This window comes from Zonotrichia albicollis, chromosome 2 (genome assembly GCF_047830755.1).
Source record: "Zonotrichia albicollis isolate bZonAlb1 chromosome 2, bZonAlb1.hap1, whole genome shotgun sequence".
NCBI lineage: Eukaryota > Metazoa > Chordata > Aves > Passeriformes > Passerellidae > Zonotrichia > Zonotrichia albicollis.
The window spans coordinates 13,627,832-13,647,170 of record NC_133820.1 but is presented as its reverse complement, the minus strand read 5'-3'; the positions used below and the strand labels follow the sequence as shown (position 1 = coordinate 13,647,170).

The 19,339-nt window shown below is 50.7% G+C and overlaps 1 protein-coding gene and 1 long non-coding RNA gene across 8 annotated transcripts in view; one reads left to right on the top strand and one right to left on the bottom strand.

Annotated features, from left to right (window-relative positions):
- SIM2 (SIM bHLH transcription factor 2) overlaps positions 1-12,878 on the bottom strand; it is a 73,611-nt gene extending 60,733 nt beyond the window's left edge. The window contains exons 1-2 of the mRNA XM_074533901.1: positions 12,698-12,878; positions 4,278-4,360 (exon numbers count right to left, since the gene is read on the bottom strand). Of these exons, the coding sequence (XP_074390002.1) occupies positions 4,278-4,360; positions 12,698-12,872 (258 nt within the window). The 5' untranslated portion in view covers positions 12,873-12,878. The remainder of the gene's footprint in view (positions 1-4,277; positions 4,361-12,697) is intronic.
- On the top strand, positions 11,435-18,826 carry LOC141727528 (uncharacterized). Of its 7 annotated transcripts, none has more exons than XR_012578545.1 (6): positions 11,436-11,764; positions 12,842-16,093; positions 16,159-16,264; positions 16,421-16,633; positions 17,281-17,314; positions 17,802-18,826. It is a non-coding gene; the product is annotated as an uncharacterized LOC141727528 (long non-coding RNA). The 7 variants fall into 7 exon arrangements; XR_012578551.1 differs by having other exon boundaries at positions 12,842-16,098; XR_012578557.1 differs by lacking the exon at positions 16,159-16,264 and having other exon boundaries at positions 11,435-11,764.
- Positions 18,827-19,339: the final 513 nt, after the last annotated feature.

Genomic DNA, 19,339 nt, shown 5'->3' with positions numbered 1-19,339 from the left:
ATAAAATAAAGGAAATAAAATAAAATAAAATAAAATAAAATAAAATAAAATAAAATAAAATAAAATAAAATAAAATAAAATAAAATAATAGTATTACTAGGTTAGGGTTAGGGTTAGGGTTAGGGTTAGGGTTAGTAATAGCAATAGTAATAGTAATAGTAATAGTAATAGTAATAATAATAATAATAATAATAATAATAATAATAATAATAATAATAATATTACCAAGACCTACAAGATTTGGTGCCTTGATATCCCTCCAAAAGAACAATTTCTGGGCAAAAATTGGAAAATTTTGAGAGCAAAAAAATACAGGACAGGGAATTTCTGGCTGGATGGGGATGCTCAGTGCTTTGGGATAATGGCACTGATGAAATGGATGGATTTGAGCAGGTAAAATCCTGAATCCTTCAGGAGTAAAAATTCAGGGTGAGAGAAACCCAGGCTGAAAAATGAGTAGAAAATAAGGTAATTGTGGAGGGAAATTTATTTATTACATTGTTATTTATTATTATATATCAAGCAAAGTAAGATTTAAATGGATTTGAACATGAATTAAATGGTTTGGAACAATTAAAACTGTACCAGAACAGAGTGAACAAACAGCACTAAGAATGTTTCCTGCTCATATTTTTAAATTAACGGGTAAAAAAAAAGAATTTATGATTGCTATATATTCCCAAAATGGCTTTTTCTAGGAGAAAAAAGGGTTTAGAAGTGGTTTTTATGGGTTTATATCCTTTTATCTGATTTTGCTCCCTTCAACTCAGGCTCATTGTGAAATCCACCTCGTCCCCTGCAGATGCAGCTTTGCTGCTGCAATTCCAGGGAATATTTTGATTTATTCAGGTTTTTTTTTTGGTTCTTATCCCAAATCCTGAGCTTGTGGTGCTCAGGGGGAAGTCAGGCCCTACCTGAGCCATTTTTTATTGCAGAATTGGCACACCCAGCTATTTGCAATTTACTTCACGGCGCCACCAGCAAGGCTGAAATTTGGCTGCATTTTCAAGAATGCGTCTCTGCTCTGTAACAATGTGAATTTCCAAAAGGAAAACAGAAAAAAAGTCAAATTAATAACACAAAAATCTCTCTTTGAGTCTCAAAGGGAATTTCCCTTCTAAAAGAAAATAAAGAATTCATGGTGGCTGGGTATAAATGATCTCTCCCTTCAATTTGGAGAATTTCTGACATAAAAAAGCCCCAGCATCCAAAATTAATAAATACAAATATCCCTCTCTGAGAGTAATAAAGTTTTGTCCTTGCAAACCTCAACCAACTCAAACTTGGGATCCAATCCTACAAATTCTCCTTAGCAGGAAATTGGCTGGGAGGCAAATATTGAGTAAAAAGTGAAGTTTGGTTAATCAGATATTATTTACAGGAGAAAAAAAAAAAATAAATAATGTGGTAAAGCTCAGCCAGAACTGGCCATGATTTGGGTACAAAACCTCTCAGTTTGGGGAGGCTCTGGATTTTTCAGTGCCCAATTTCAGGCGTTTTTGCAAAAGTAGCTGATAATAAAAAATCTGCATTTTCTCTACCCAGCACAGAAAGCTTTGCTCAACACGTGAATATCAGTGAATATTCCCACATGTGAATATCACTGGAAAATATATTGGGAAGAGAAAAATAATTTTTACAGTGCATAAGTGAAACAACCACCTGTTTTAATCCATTTAAAGTCGCTAAAGTGGAAGAGAAGCAATAAAATCTTGTCTAATTCATAGTGCCACCCCAGTAAGAAAATATTCCAAATTATTCTCTGGCCTACTAATGACTCTACAGCATATAATTGAAACCAGATTACTCTTTGCTAATTTTTTAAAGTATAAATTAAATTTTGTAGAAATATTATAATGGGAAATATTTATTGCAGTTTTAGGCACAATTTTACTTTAAACACTGTTGTCTTGCAATTGCTTTATGCTTAATTAATACTTGTTTATTAATTTATCATTAATAACCTTGGCTCAATGCTGCTGTTGCTGCAGCACATCCCAAAATTTCATGTACAGGGAAACACACTGAAGCTGAAAATTCACATGGAAAATTTCAGCCTAAGAACTCTTAAAAAAAAAAAAATTTTGCAGTAAATGTGGGTTGATTAAAACCTTCAGCATTCATCATTCAGAAATAACTGAACTGTAAAATGAGAGTTGCAGGTGGCCAGCATTTAATTTGGTATAAATTCAATTAATGTCAGACAAAACTGGGAACAGCCAGGAGGAGGAGCAACAACAGTGATTTCTACAACTGGGTCTGTACTTTAATATAGAAATTAAATTATCATACTGATTATTATACACAGCTGGATCAGCATTTCCAGGTGGGCTCATGAGCGAAACAGCTGACAGGGCAGCAGCTACTTGAAATAAGATGATAAGATAAGATAAGATAAGATATAAATAAAATAAAATAAAATAAAATAAAATAAAATAAAATAAAATAAAATAAAATAAAATTTTTTTAAAAAATGAATAAAATTAAATTAAATTAAATTAAATTTTAAAAAATAAAATAAAATAAAATAAAATAAAATAAAATAAAATAAAATAAAATAAAATAAAATAAAATAAAATAAAATAAAATAAAATTCCAGGCTGGAAACGCCTCCCCAGGAGATCACGTTGAGCTGTGCCATTGCCTGGATGTTGTCAGTACCGCCCAAATTCTCATTTTTCCCCGCAGGGAGCAGCCGATGCTCTGTGATCCCAAATAAAGAACGGCGCTCGCCATCCCAAAGGTCGGGGCAGGGATTTTCTGTCGGGGTTTTATCCCCGGCCGAGCCAAAGAGTGGAAACAGCCCCAGCTCTGTGGGCAGGAATTCACCTCCCGCAATGAACCCGCCCAATCAACGATTCTGGTTTAGTGGCTCTCTAAAATAGGGGGGAAAACCTGTGCTGTGTTTGGTTCATGTAATAAAAAATAAATAAATAAATAAAAAAGAATACATGTAAATAAAATACATAAATATATAAATAAAATTAAAATTAAAACCTAAAGCTATAAATAAAAAAAGAAATAATTATAAATATATCATACATGTAGAAGATATAATATAATACATGTTATATATGATATATAGTGTATATCTAGTATATAATATATAATATTTTATTTTATTTTATTTTAAGTAGCTGCTGCCCTCTTAACTGTTTCAGAGTCACAAGTAAGTGTATATACTATATATATATCACATAATATATATATGATAAATAGTATATACTATATACTATATACTATATACTATATACTATATACTATATACTATATAGTACATAGTATATTGAATATTGTATATTATATATTTTATATATATGTAATATATATAAAATTTTATTTTATTTTATTTCAAGTAGCTACTGACCTCTTAGCTGTTTCAGAGTCACAAGTAAGTGTATATACTATATATATCACATATAGTATATATATGATATATAGTATATAGTATATACTATGACATAATACAGTATATATATTATATAGTATATACTATAATATCATATATTATATATATGATATATAGTATATAGTACATAGTATATAGTACATAGTATATAGTACATAGTATATTGTATATTGTATATTATATATTATACATATGTAATATATATAAATATATAAAGAAAAATTAAATAATTAAATAAAATTAAAACTAAAACTTAAATATATATAAATAAATAAGTAAATTATATATATATATATATATATATATATATATATATATATATATATATATATATATATATATAGAGTTAAACACAATTTTAAATTTTTTTTTATCCCTCCTGCTGGCTCCCTCGCCTCGGCTACGACTTCCTAAATTCAGAATTCAGAGGAATTTCAGAGCAGATCACCGGGGTTATGAACAGCGGGGTTTTCAGGTGCTAAAGCCCCGGGAGATCCAATGCAGGTGTCGTCCCCTCCCAGGTGTCACCCCCGGGGAACACCGGTCCCCTCCCCCGGGCTCCCGGGGCACATCCCCGGCACTTTTGGGGCTGGGAGAGCTGGGCGTGCACAGAGGGGATGAGCGCCTCTCGTTTCCGCCGATAACAAAGACGAAAAATAATGAAATAATTGGAATTTAAGTGGTTGGTGCCTCTGGTTTTCTGCTCTCCCAGCCCGATGAGATCAAGGCTTCAGCCGGGCTGCTGTGGCGGTGCGAGAGGAGGAGGAGGAGGGGGAAGAAAAGGAGGAGGAAAAGGAGGCGGAGGAAAAGGAGAAAAGGAGGAGGAGGACAGGCAGCCCCTCAAGCCCGGGTTTCCCAAGTGCCCTACCTGGAGCAAGTGGGATCCGAGCTCCATGGCCACGTTATCCAGAGGGCCGATCCTGCTCGGCTGCCCCCAGGCGTCGCCCAGACCTACAAAAAACCCCAAGGGTTTGGTCAGAGCAGGCAGCGGAGCCCGAGCTGTCCCCCTGTCCCCCCTTCCCCCGCGGTGTAAAGGCTGAGTCAGTCCCTTCTCCACACAGTTTTTGGGGTGGAATTGTTCTTTTTCTGGAGCGGAGCATTCCCGCGGATGAGCTTTCCCCGAATTCCCCGGAGGGAATTCCTGCAGGGACCGATGGGAATTCCGCTTCCATCGCCCACCGGGCCCGTCCTGTCCTTGCATAGGCCCCTGTCCCTGTCCCTGTCCTTGTCCTTGTCTCTCTCCCTGTCCCTGTCCCTGTGTCCCTGTTCCTGACCCTGTCGCTGTCCCTGTGAGCGGCCACCCCCGAGGTGGCCAAGGAGGATGAGGAGGTTGAAGAGGGCAGGAGCTCGATTGGAGATAAACTGCCCCGATTTCACCTGAGCACGGACGGGACCAACAGAGCTTCATCCCCCGGCCCAATCGAGCCCTGACCCCCCAGCCCGAGCCCAACCATGACCCCACAGCTGAACCTAAACCCGACCCCACAACCGAGCCTAAACCCGAGCCCATAGCCTGAGACTGAGCCCAAGCCCACAGCTCGGCCCCAAACCTGACCCCACAGCCGCCCGATCCCACAGCCTGACCACACAGCCCAACCCCGTACACGAGCCCAAATCCGACCCGAAACCCGACCCGAAACCCGAGCCCACACATGAGCCCAAACCCGAGTCCACAGTCTGAGCCTAAACCTGAGCCCAAACCCGACTCCAAGCCCAAACCCGAGCCCACAACCCGACCCCAAACTTGAGCCCACAGCCCAACCCCAAACCCAAGCCCACAGCCCGAGCTCACAGCTCGGCCCCAAACCTGACCCCACAACCCGATCCCACAGCCTGACCTCACAGCCCAACCCAACCCACGAGCCCAAACCCGACCCCACAGCCTGACCCCACAACCTGAGCCCAAATCTGGCCCCATAACCCGATCCCACAGCCTGACCTCCAGCCCAACCCCACACACAAGCCCAAACCCGAGCCCAAACTCGACCCCACAGCCGAGCCCAAACCCGACCCGACTCTGCAGCCTGAGCCCACATCCCCACCCCACAGCCCGAGCCTAAACCCGAGCTCAAACATGAGCCCAAACTCGAGTCCACAGCCCGACCTCACAGCCCAACCCCACACAGGAGCCCAAATCCGACTCCAAACCCGAGCCCAAACCCGAGCCCAAACCCGAGCCCAAACCCAAGCCTACAGCTCGGCCCCAAACCTGACCCCACAACCCGATCCCACAGCCTGACCTCACAGCCCAACCCAACACACGAGCCCAAACCCGACCGCACAGCCCAGCTCCACAACCTGAGCCCAAACCTGACCCCATAGCCCGACCCCAAATCCAAACCCAAACCCGGCCCCACAGCCGAGCCCGGCCCGGGTCAGTGGAAATTCCTGACGGAGCTGCCTTGGGGCGAGGAGGGTCAGCGGGGCTGGGGCTGAGATTGAGTTGGTTGGTTGGTTGATTTTGGCTTCCAGGGTAAAACGGAGCCTTTCAGGAGCTCCCAAGGAACCTTTCAGGAGCTCCCAAGGAACCTTTCAGGAGCTCCCCGAGGAGCCTTTCAGGAGCTCCCCGAGGAGCCGAGGCCGCCACCCGGTGACAGGGGTGTCACTGTCCCCAGGGGATGGAGGCGAAGGGAAGGACGCGACCGCGCCACCGCGGTTTGGTGCCTCGTTTTTGGAGAGGAACAACAACCCTCGGCTTCGGAGAGGCCTCAAAACCCAAAAAAAGGGTTTTTATGGCCGGTAACCCTGGATGAAAGGCGGGGATTCGGTGCTGCCAGCCTGGAATTCTACAATCGGCCCGTTTCGGGATGCCGCGCTATGAAACCGAGCCCCGCGTTTTCCCCCGGTGCCCTCCGGCCGCCCAGAGGCTTCCAAAGAAATCTCCCTTCTCCCGGCTGTGCCTGCGGAGCGGGAGGGAAAACTGGCAGAAATTCCTGCCCTGAGCTGCAGCTCCGTGATTCCCGATCCGTTTGTGCTCTGGGCACTTAAACCCGGCCTGGGAATGATTTGGGGATTTCTCTCCACTCTTGGGGTGTCCCTTGGGATGGGCAGGATCCCCGGCGGGGTGGGACTCGGTGCTTCCCCCGAGTTTTGATTCCTTTCCCGGTGTTTCTGTGTCCTTCTCCCGCCGGGAAAGCGCTGAGGAGCTTCCCAAACCAGGCAGGGGACACAGGGGACCTCAGCCTACCCTGACCCCTCCTTTTCTCCGTCTCAAGGCAGCAGCAGCACCCAGAAAGAGGGGTTTGCATCCCCACCCCGTGTCCGTCTCCCCAGATCCCGGGAACTGACCGCGTTTTCCCGTGGAAAAGGGAAAAACACCTTCCCTGCTCCGAAAGAAGCGATGGGAAATTTGTTCAGCAGAGCCAAACGAAAATTCGCGCTTTTCTCCGCCTTTTCCCAATTCTCCGTTTGGAAAAGGCTCCTCAACTTCCAGAGACACGGCAAAAATGTGCTTTTTGCTGAAAGGCTTTTTTGTTTCTCGGGAGAAAAACAAAATTTGGGAATCACGGCGTTTTCCTGGAGTTTCTTTCCCGAAACGGCAACAAATGGAAGTTCCAGAGTCTGCCCCTGTGCAGCGGGGTTTGCCCTTATTTCGATTTACTCATTACAAATTTCGAAATACGAGACTGCAAGCCTACAAAGAGAGGTGTAAAAACTGCCCTGAGCTCTCCCATTCCCTAAAACGGAGCAGATTTATTCCTTGAGCTCTCACGAAACCCTTTAAAAACGAGCCGCGTCTCTGCGCCACCCGTGCGGGACAATTCTCTCCGTCCTGTCCTTTCTCAGCATCCCAAAATCTGCACGGGTTTAGAGGTTATTTCCTCTGCACGGGTTTAGAGGTTATTTCCTAGCCCGGAATAAAAAAATGTCACTTGCGCAGAGTCACTCCCTTAGGAATTTTAAATTGGAGTCGGAATCGCGAACGCGCATCAGACGTAAACACGCTCGGTGGATCAGCCTGGAATTCGTCTGAGCTTATTTTAAAGCCGGCGATTTTATCATTTAATCCGCCAGCAGATCGCTTTAAAGGTGAAAACGAAACGAATAAAACCTTACATTCGAATACGGGACTAACACCCATTAACTTCTCCTCCGAGAGATTTGCAGAGACGCGTTGCTGTAAATGTATGGATGCCATAGGCTGGGCCTGGCTGCTCCTGCCCGCCCGGGAAATATTCCCAAATTCGCTCCCTGGCCTGGAGCGGGGCCAAAATCCCTGCGGATCCACAGAGCGAGCCTTTCTGCACCGCTCCTTGGTGGGATGGGAGGCGATCCCTGCCTGGGGTGGTTTGGGAGGGGACATTTCCCGATGTCCCCTCGCAGCAGGAATTACCCAGCCCGAGAGAGAATTCCCAGCCAGCGGCGGCTGGAGCATCCTCCCCGCGAACACTGGGAACCACCGTGGGGCTGACCCGGCCCCAACGCGGTTCTTTGGCCGTGCCAGAGGCTCCGGGATCACCCAGATCCAGCGATCCGGGAGAATCCCTGCAGAGGGGAGCGCGGAGAGCTCAGCGGCAAAACCCAGGTTCCCTGCGGGCTGGGGTCTGGCCAGTTCCAGGCTCAAAGTCCGCTTTTCTGGCGCCCTGCCGCAGCCGACATGGGCGAGATGAGCCTCTCTCCTGCTTTTCCCCGCGTTCGGAGCGGTGTCTGTCCCATCCGAGCCCGGGGACGGCAGGAGGGGATGCGGGGCACGGTAAACGCGGCCCCGAGCGAGGCTGTGCCCGCCGGACCCTCCGGGCACCGGGAGGCGGCTCCGGCTCCCACAGCTCCGGCCTGGAATCAGAGGGGGTTTTAAACAAACACCCCAAAATTCCTGATGCTTTTCCAGGTGTTCGGAGCGGTGTCTGTCCCCCCCGGGCCCGGGGATGCCGGGCAGAGCGAACCCGGCCCCGAGCGCGGCTGTGCCCGCCGGACCCTCCGGGAACCGAGAGGCGGCTCCGGCTCCCACAGCTCCGGCTCCGACAGCTCCGGAAGGGTTTTAAACAAACACCCCAAAATTCCTGCTGCTTTTGCAGCTGAAAAACTGGGGGATTTTCGTACAAACGCGTCCCCTGTGGCAAACACGGACAAAATCGCCCTCCGCTCCTTTTGACACCTCCGGCTGTTTTTCAAACCACCTCAGCGCTCACTTTGTACCGTTCGGACATTTCCCGGTTTCCAGGGAGCCGGTGGGAACTGAGTGGAACTGTAATAAGATCTAGAAATATTTGGGAACAACTCCCACCTTTGCTCTGGGCATACACAAGTCCGTCCGCACACACATTCGAAAGCCCGGTAGCTTTTTCAGCTCCGGGATTCTGCTAAAAGAATTACCCAGCCGCGTATTACGTTCGGTATCGGGTTGCCCTGTAACTTGCGCTATTTCCTTTGTGTCTGCTGCGCTGTTCCGCGGAGCGCAAGGTCCCGCAGCCTTCACAAGGAGCGAGGACAAACCCTGGGGGCTCGCAGCCAATTCTGCTTTTTTTGGAGTTTTCCCCAGCGCGGTTGTGCCTCGGGGGACATTTCCGAGGGGCTGACCCGGAGCTCCAGCGAGGTTTTGTGCTCCTGGTTGAGCTCCAGCGAGGTTTGTGCCCCTGGTTGAGCTTTGTGCCCCTGGTTGAGCTTTGTGCCCCTGGCTGAGCTCCGAGGCTCTGCTGTCACCCCATGGGGACGCGGCGAGGGCAGCGCTGACACCGAGCCCCGTCCGCAGCGGGACCGGGGGAATCTCAGCCCCGACGGCACCGCTGGGTCCGGAGCCAGCGGGGAACACCCGGACCAAGCCAGGGGAACCTCTGAGAGGGGAAAAATCCCCAGATTAAGGAGGGTCTGGGAAGGAGCAAGCAAGGCCGGGAATGGACGTGCGGGCCGCCCGCTCCTCTCTGCGGGGAAGGAGGCCGAGGGTTGGGAGGTGGGAAGGACTGGACTTTATAAATAAAAGATCAAGACTTTTATTTATAAAAATAAAATAAAATTTTTTTTTAAAAGTGAACTCGCAGAAAAAATGAATTAAAAAGAAAAAAAAAAAAAGAGGGGAAAAAATACTCTAACAAATCTGCCCCCCAGCACACCCGCACAACCGCGGCTCTCCCCGCCGAGCCCAACCCACCCGGTCGCGTTCAGAGGCCCCAAAGCCGCCGTCCTGCAGACGGGGAGGTCACGGGCAGAGCCGCGGCTGTGACCCCCGCCCTTCCTCTCCCTCCTTCCCTCCCTCCTTCCCTCCTTCCCTCCCCTCCGGCCGGGAGGGACCGCAGCGACCCCGCCGCCCGTCCCCGCCCCGACCCCGGGAAAAGCCTAAAAAAAGCACTTTTGTTTTAGCAAGACCTTTAATGTCACTATTAGTGGTTAGTACAATAGGGGCTGGCCTTCCGAAAAGGGATTACCCACGCCTCGCGCTTTATTTATTTGTTTAATTAATGAACGAACCTTTTCCGAGCGCGTGCGACCATCAGATGAAATGGCTGCGATTCGCCTTGGTTTTCTTAAAATATACATTCGTGGCCAGGTTTAAATGGGGACCGAAGGCTGTGAATATCCCTAGTAATTTCTATTGTCTGCCCCTCGGAATAAGGAAGGTCTGAGATCTACCGCTCCGTCACTTTATTCAGATTATTTTGTATTGCGCACGTTGTATTTTGGGTCGCATATTAATTAGCTGGCTCCCATCCGCTTGAAACAACCATAAATGTCCAATTTCATAATCGGTTTTGGACACTGCGTCGGGTAAGGGGGAGGGAGAGGGTGACGATTTCACCCCAGTCTGCCGTAACCGGGCGGCAGAGAATCGCAGTTTTTGAACGCGGCTCATTTTCACCTCTCTTTCCTCGATTAAGTCACTTTTTTATAAAAATAAAAAATAAATAAAATACTGACAGCGGAGGCAAAAGAGGACTCGTGGTGTATTTTTGTTTCACGGCAACAAAGTCGTGGCAATACAACAACAAAAAAAAAACCCGAAAACACGAGAGAGGACGGTGTTAGAGAGAGGGAGGCTGGAGGCTGCTGTGTCCTGACTTTAACCCCTGAATCTCAAGGTCGCAGCGGTACCGCAGGGCAAATCTGGGATTTCGCAGCCCGAACTTGTCCCTGCAGGGCTTGGGCTGCCAGGGCGAAAAGAGCCGGGGTAAAAACCCCCTTTGGCTCTCTGGAGCCTGAGCGGGTTGGGTCCATCCTCAGAAAAGCCGGGCCGGGCTGAGCAGGAAACCCAAACCCTGTCGGGATCAGCCACCTCGCTGAGGGGCTCAAACTTGTCCTAAACTGCGCGTGGAAATCAGGAGGTTTAAACACACAGCCCTGTCTCTTTCTCTTTCTTTATTTCTCTCTCTTTCCCTCCAGTGCAGCCGGAGATGAAGCAGCTCTGCAGCTTCCAGCGTTTCTGCCCGCGCTGGCCGCAGTTAGCCCGGGCCTAGCACGGGTCTGGTGGCGTCTCTGACCTGTCCCGCCACCCTGGCACCGCTTTGAGCCCCAGAGGTGACGGCTGGGACAGCCCGGGTGCTGCTCCGTGCCCACCTTCATTTCAGGGCCCGAGACCCACCGGGTCCAGCCCTCGCCATGGGATTCATCCCCCGGTTCTGCCTGGCCCGGGATTTAGGCTGGGACGCTTTTCCCCTCCCAGTAAAGCCAACTGGAAACCAGTAGCTGAGCATGAGGAGGGAGGACCGACACACGGACGGATGGATGGGGACCTCCCTTCCCCTCTTTCCACGGGCAAATCCCGAAGGAGAGGAAAGTTTGGGTGATGCGGGACTGTGTGGAAGAAACCCCCCCCTAAAAAAATCCTTCTGCAGCGGGCTCCCCCCTTTCCCCTGCACCAAACGCAGGGCTCGGGGACCGGAGGAGGCAATTCCCCCCGGCCTGTCATCCCTGGACGCAAAGCTTTGGTTTAAAATGTATTTCCAGCCGCACTTAAGACGATGAAAGATCAGGAATTCGCTGTATGCATTTAAACGTTGCCCTTAACAAGCAGAGTGTGCGGGAGCGCACGCCCGGCCTGTTTAGGGAAGACAGGCACATAAAACACGCCCGAGCTGTGCGTATAAACCTGCGCTCGGCGTCGGCTCCTTGCTCTTGAGGATCAGCAGGGCTGGAAAAGCCCGGGACGCCTCCAGCAGCATCTCGGAACGTGCCGCTTCTCCTCCCTCCCAAATCAAAGGCGTTCGGGGGCGCCTTCGCCAGGCACGGCCGGCCAGTGACCCCCCAACACCATCGCCCCCCTCGAAATTACGGCGCGGTATTCTGTATTTCTCATGGGGAAATTTCCCGGTGGGGAATAATGGCTGGGAAATGCTCCCCTCGCTCCGCTGCCTCGGGAGCCCCGGCTTCCCACAATGGCACGGCTGCTCCGTGCTACCGAAATTTCTCAATTAAATGGCAACGACGGTAAGCTTTGCTCGGGTTGGGATGGTTTGTTTTTTTTTTTTTTTTTTCCCGCTCTCTCCCTCTGTTTTATTTTTTGCTCGTGTTTTTCTTTTTAACCTTTTAATAAAGCTCCTTAGAAACCGCGCTGAGAAGGAGAGCAGACCTCCTTCCCCGGCGGAATTTGCTAATTCCTTCACCCTGCTCCCGGCCCGGAGAGGCACAAACAAATGACAAAGCGGGGCTGCTGGGCTTTATTCAGCCACTCTCAGGCACTGCCCAGCGCATCAGCTCCGCGGCCGCTCCGACAGCCCCAGGGGCAAGGCAGGAGCCTCCCGAGGGGCTGGTTTCCCTTTGGGGGATGATTTCCCCCGAATTCAAGGGGATTGGCGCTGCTGGTGGCCCCAGCAGAGCCAGGGGAGCCGCAGTCCCGCTCCGGGCCGGGCTCGGGTTCTCCTTGCCCGCTCTCCCCTCTCTGTACCCGGGAGAAGCCGCAGGGCCTCACTGCGGAGCGGCCGCGCCTTCTCTGCCAGCCTGCTTCCCTGGCTCCGGGAACTCCAACCCAAACAAAATAATAATAACAACCGCACTGTTGGGGTTGTTTCCCCCGGACGGGCAGCGCCGTGCCCAGGGGCCATCCCCGGTAACCGGCCCTGAACACACCAACCGAGCCCGCTCTCATCGGGACGGGACCCCCGAGGCACCGCAGCTGAAGCGGCAGCCGAGGACGAGGAGGAGGAGGATGGGGAGAAAGGGGGGATGAAGCAGCCGGCTCTGCCTCTCACCACCACCGAGCTTGGGGCAGACGGGATCAATCCCAACCCGCTTTTCCCTCAATCCCTTCTCGCTCTCTCTCCCCGTTTTGAGACCCCTGCGGGCACCCCCTCCCTGCCGTGCCCACCCAGCACCCCCTGCCCCTCTCTCCCCGTCCCTCCCGGAGCTCCGGGGCTGTTTTACCTTCGGGGAACACGGCTCGCATTTTCAGGTAGCTGGTGGTGAGGCGGATGATGGACGCCTTGTCCAGCTGCGAGGTGATGGCCGAGGGCAGGGGCAGGAGTTTGGCCAACTCGTAGAATTCTCCATTTTCTTTTTCCCGTCTAGTCTTTGCCGCGTTCTTGGATTTTTCCTTCATCGCGACTGCTGCAAGGCGGAGATGTCACTGGCATATTAGACCCGGTTCTTCCGAATGCCAGGGGGCATGGATTTTGACTCCAGAGTTAGTATTTTCGTTTTGGGAAGGCAATTTACCCAAATCAAATAATTAATAATAATAATAATAATAATAATAAACGAAAGGGGGGGGGAATGACCAAAAAATGGAGGGAAAAAATAAAGCTAAACCGACCAAACAAAACCAACACGAACAGAAACGGTGCGAGGAGGGGGGAGGCGATTTCTGGTCTACAAGCAGGGCAGGAAAGGCGCTCGGAGAAGGCAGTTCTGCTCTGAGCCTGCAGCAGCGAGGGCTCCCAAAGCCAGGCTGAGACCCACGGCACCCCCGGCCTCTGCCTGCAGCTGGGAATCGGATCTTGATCTTCTCCTTAATGGAGAGCCAACCGCCGGGCCCCCTCCACAGAACGATTTCTTCTACTCAATCCTGCCCCGTCCAAAAACAATAATTAAAAAAAAAAAAAAGGAAAGAAAAAAGAAAATAGAGCGTCCGTGCGAGAAATCATTGGGCTAAGCAGGCGGAACCATTTTTGGACATTTTGTCTCTCATGAGAAAGAAGGAAGAAAAAAAGGGGGGAGAAAACGAACGACGTATAGAACGAAGTGCAAAACGAGCTGGTCCCGGAGATGCCGAGGACACGACGAGCTGCCCGCTGATCCAAAGCCGAAGCCGGTGCTGCCGATGGCCGGAGCGCTCCGGGATCAGCCGCTCCCCTTCCCCTCGGCCGCTCCGCTCCGGGCGGGCCCAAGGGCGCCGCTGCTGCCGCCGCCGCTGCTCCGGCCGTGCCCGGGGGGCTCCGGCAGAGCCGGGGCTGCCGCGGGGGCCGCGGGGGCTGCGGGGCCGCTCCTGCCGCTGCGGCCGCTGCGCCCGGCTCCGAACGCGCCTCTCATGCGGAGTCAAATTAAAGGATCCGTTTTCCTCGGGACCGGTGCCACTTCAGCGTTGTCTCTTTCCAAACAAGTCCGAGCGCTGGCAGAGGCGCGGCATTGATTTTGTTGCTTTTATTTATTGGTTTGCTTCGGGTTTTTTTGGTTTTTTTTTTGGTTTTTTTTTCTCCCCTTTTAAAGAAAAAGAATTTGAAAGATAGAGATCTTTCTTCTCTCTATTTTTTTGTTTGTTTCTTGTTTATTTGTCACGTATTTCAGGATCGGAGCGGCAGCTCTTTGGCAGAGACGTGCCTTTCAAAGGCAAGGGGAGGGTTTGCTACATTCACCTCCCGCAATTCGGCAAGGATCGAAGGTAAAACTCCCCTCCTCTCGGAAATCACGGCCGCCACGCTCCTCGTCTGAAAGCACAGATATCTCCGCTCTTTTTGGGTTTTTTTTTCTTTTTTTTCTTTTTCCTTTTCTTTCCTCGCCTTTTTTTTTTAATTTATATATTTTTTTTCCCAGGGGCAGCAGGAGCTCTGACGCGGACCTCTCGGTTAATTCTTTAGCAAAGGCTGCAGAAAGCCAGCAGAGCCTCGGGAGGGGAGGGGATAATGTATCCGTGACGTGTCCTCCGCGCAGCGCCCTCCGAGGGACCCGAACCCATCGCTGCGGGGGAGCCGGGGCGGGGGCACAGCCCCAGCCGAGCCCCCCGGCCCTCGCTGCCCTTCCCGGTGACCCCGAGGGGGCCCCGGAGCCCCAAGCGGGGCTGAGCTGCCCGCGGGAGGGGACACGGGGGCGGTGTGGGGCTGTGACACGCGTGGGGCCCTTGCCCAGCGCTGGGAAATCACCCGAGAGCTTTATGGTGGGTAAAGAGCTTTATTTGGGTAAAGTACCTGGACACACGCGCAGGTACTCGGAGGGACCCCAGCGCGCATTTATTCATGTGTGTAATGGCCATTTTTACACGTTTATACACAAATGTATTCGCACATTCCCCTCGCACACGCCGGGGAGGAGCCGAGCTCCGCTGCTCGTCAGCCCCCGCCGGGCTGGGCTTAACCCCGGAGCTGCCGGAGCAGCGCTGGCGGGAGATGGAGCAAAGGCAGAAGATGCCGGGACCCCCGGGACCCCTCCTTGGAGATCTCGGTGCCACCTCTGTCACTAAAGCCATGTCTGGTTCCTCATCATGACCCCAGTGAGGGAATCAAGCCCAGCCCGGGCCGGGTTTAACCCGACGGGAGTTCTTGAGCAGCGTCTGGGGACACCGAGCCAGGCGTGTGTCCCTGTCCCACCCGCACGGGGACACAGCCACAGCCCCCGAGCCAGCCCGGACACGCGTGGGGACTAAAGCAGCGAGGAGGGACACGGAGGGACACGGAGGGACAAGGAGGGACAAGGGGGGACAAGGAAGGACAAGGAGGGACAAGCAGGGACACGGAAGGACAAGGAGGGACACGGAGGGACACGGAGGGACCAGGAGGGACCCGGAGGGACAAGGAAGGACAAAGAGGGACCAGGAGGGACAAGGGGGGACAAAGAGGGACACGGAGGGACAAGCAGGGACAAGGAACGAAAAAGAGGGACCAGGAGGGACAAGGAGGGACACGAAGGGACAAGAAGGGACAAGCAGGGACAAGGAAGGACAAGGAAGGACAAGGAGGGACACGGAGGGACAAGGGGGGACAAGGAGGGACACGGAGGGACACGGAGGGACAAGAAGGGACAAGCAGGGACAAGGAAGGACAAGGAGGGACACGGAGGGACCAGGAGGGACAAGGAGGGACACAGAGGGACACGGAGGGACAATGAAGGACAAGAAGGGACAAGCAGGGACAAGGAAGGACAAGGAGGGACACAGAGGGACACGGAGGGACAAGGAAGGACAAGAAGGGACAAGGAGGGACACGAAGGGACAAGGAGGGACAAGAAGGGACACGAAGGGACAAGGCGGCTCCGCATCCCGAGGGGGATGGGGGACACAATGCCCTGCTCCTTAATCCCCGCGGGAGGCTTGGCCGGAGCGTTTGCTGGAGCTCTCCCGGGCCTCTGAAATGAATTATCCCGTGAGAGCAGCGAGAGCCCGGCCTGGCCACACTGAGGGAAAGGCCGAGCTCTGCAACCTGTCCAGGGCTCTGAAATTAATAATCCCGTGAGAGCAGCGAGAGCCCGGCCCGGTCACACCGAGGGACAGACCGAGCTCCTCAACCGGCCCGAAATCCCGGGATGAAAAGCGGGCACCCTGCGGCACTTCCAGCCGGAGATGCGGGGCGAGCGGAGCCCTGAAGGGTTCCAGGGCTGCCCCAAATCCATCAGGTCAGGTATCCTAATCCAAATCCATCCCCCCAATCCACCCTCCTAATCCATCCCCTCTCGCTCAGGTACCGGCACCGCTCCCGGGGACAGCGGTTTTGCAGGAATGGGTGGGATTTAATCTGGATTTAGGCTCGCAGGTCAAGGAAAGCTGAGCGAAAGGCGGAATGTGCCGTGTGTCCCGTTTATCCCTCCGGCACTGCCCTTTTTAAGTGAAAAATAGGGGAAAACAGCAGCTCCGTGCCCCTCTCTATGGGGACACCTCTGCTGGGCACCTTGGAGATGGAGATTTAACCCTCAGCTGTGTTTTTATTTTCATTTTAACCAAAGCGTGTTCCGGATGGGACTTTTTGCCGAGCAAAACAAACGAAAATTAATTTAGGGGGAAAAAAAACCCACCCAAAACCCTAAAAACAACAACAAAAAAAAAACCAAAACCGAAAAACCAAAACTAGCCGTCGAAAAGAAACTTCAGTTTTTCGGGGAAATTCTCAAAATTCAACGAAACCTCCCCCGCCGCCGAAACTGGATGTATGAGCAGAGGTAAAAAAAAATAATGTATATATATCGGGGAAAATATTTTATTTATATATAGATATATTTATTAGCTGTACATCAACGGGTCAAATTCAACGAGCTCCGTGATTGCTCACCCCGAAAAGGAATTTATGTGGGACATTTCTGCGTCCCGTGAACAAAATATAGAGACAAACGACAGGGTGGTAAAGGAAACCGTGAGGGGAGCGTGTTGTACTTCCAAACATTTGCGGTGGTTTGGAGAAAGGGCAGATTTGGGAATGTTTTAAACAGAAAAAGAGAAAATCCCGGTGCTGCAATGGTGGCCCAAATGTATCGGGGTGGATTCGCTGTGCGCAGCTCGGTGAGCCCGAGGCGGCTGCAGGGAATTCCCTGCCGCCCTTTTCCTAAAAAACTCCTCGTCGGGACGAAAATAAATCAGGAGAATAAATAAAATAATTTATTATTTAAATATTCTGATCATGTTTTCACGGATATCTTGTTGTGGAATCCTAAGCCGGGCGCGCACAAACCCCGCTGTTGTTTAACAACATTTTCCCTTTGCTTGGAGGGGAAAAGCCTCCAAAAGGGAAAGAGTTTCTTTCCCAGGTGAGCTGAGCAACAGAGGAACATTTCCAACCTTTTCCTTTTTGTTTTTATTTTTTCCTTGCCAGGGTTTTCAGCTGAGAGAGAGACGGAAAACGAGAGGTGAGAACAAGCCCGTCCACCCCAAAACAAACTCTTTTCCCCCATCCACCCCAAAACAAAAACACTTTTGGCATCTCCCTTTCTCGGGTGGGTGTCCCGTGTCTGGGTGACCATTGGGACAAGCCCGAGCCCCCAAGGGAAGGGATCCAACACCTTTTTTTTGGGGCAATTTCGCATCTTTCAGGCGTTGGGGCGGCACCCCCGGCCCCGCTCCCTTCCCATCCCGGCCCCTCCCGGGATCCCAAGGAATTCCCAGGGCCGCTCCAGCCGCTGTTTCCAGGGAAAGGCAGCACGACGGGGGTTGCCATCCTCTAAAAGCGTCCCTAAAAGCGCCACTTTTGCCCCCAAAAACTTGCCAGCGCGATTTTGGTGTTGGCGGAGTTTTCCTGCTTTATTTTTTTCCCCCCTCGGCGGAGGTTGGGGGACAAAATTGGGGCAGCGGAGCCGAGCACAGAGCGGGGCTTAACTTTTATCCTGATGTGCTTAGCTGAAGTATTAACTGCGAGAAATCCCACCGAGCTCCTCAGGAAAGAAAACACCGTCAGACATTCGAACATTTCCAGGCTGCGCCATCCACACACCGCTCCCGGCGCTGATGGTCCCCGGAGGAATCGCCCGGATTTTTTTTTTATTTCGCTTTTGCCCCGTAACCACCGCTCCCAAGCGTGGCTGTGCACACACACACGCAAATCCTGTAAATGCTAATAAAACAGATTCCTCGGGATTTGTTTGACTTGCCCCGGCACCGCCATCCCATGGTGATGTTCACCGGTGGTGCCTGAGGATTACCGGCGATGTGGAAGATTTTGGGATCGACCTTCTGGGGTGCCGTGTCCCTTCTGGCAAGGTGGGAGCCACGAACATCGGAAATGGGATGGATTCGAGCTGAACACTTGAAAGGGGAAAAGAAGGAAGTGGAATCTCGGTGCTGGAATGATGAAACTATGCAGAACGGAGGCCTCCGGCTGCAGGGGATCGTTTTCAGCTCCTTTCTGGAAGCTGTATCGCTGCTATTGTCCAGCCTTTGCCGGCCACATGGGACGCGTTTGGCAACAGGACAGAAAATTATTTCTACTGGGCATGAACTGGAAATATCCAGCTGGGGCATGGATCCCATTTCTAATCAGGGTGGAGGGAAGGAAATCTCCAGGCTCTTTCTTGTTGCTCAGACAGCATTTGGGGGGAAGTTGTCAAAAGCTCCCCATCCAGAAAAATTACGGCTGTTTAAAAATGAAATAAAGGTTGTGGGGTCTTTTTTTTTAACCCTTCAAACTTGTGAGTGTGGGGTTTTTCTTTGCTGTCCTTGCTGCGGAAGGGGGTGCACGCTGTGTGTGCTGTGCGGTGACAGCACAGGCGCGCAGCTCTGCTGGAGCTGTCAGGCTTGATGGACTGATCCAAATGGATGATATTTGCAAAAAATATGCCCAAGTTAAAAACTCTCAGCGCTCATGTTCGGGTCAGGTTTTCAATTTCAGTTTTCTAAGGAGAATAAAGTTGTTTTGTTAAGGTCAACTTCATTTTTTTTTTTTTTCCCCTCCACAAACCGGAGCTGGAATTCGATGAATTTTCCGAAAGTATTTTCATAGGGCTCTGATAATTGGTATTAATTATGACACCCAAAGTTTCGTGACCAAACATTTGCTGCTGCTAATACAAGCTGCAAACCACATTTCTTTTGAGTATGGGAGAGAGTTTAAAAGGCAAAAGCTGGGAATAGGAGAGGGAGTGTATCAATCAGGGAGAGGAAGCTTCTTGGCTGGGGAAACTGGAAAAAAACCTAGTGGGAAAAGCACACACTGAATCAGTTTTACTCTATCTGTCTGAAATCCTTTGAACATTCTAAAAAGTCAATGTGAGTATTTTTATTTACTTTTTCAAAGTTCTGCTCAGAGATTTGTTTTCTCAGTGGTCCTTGGCTTATATGAGCAGTGTGACTAATCTAGTGGAGATGAATAATGGATCTGTGAGGAATAGAGGAATTCTGATTCAAAAACATTTCCCTCCTTTTTTTTTTTTGGTGGTATT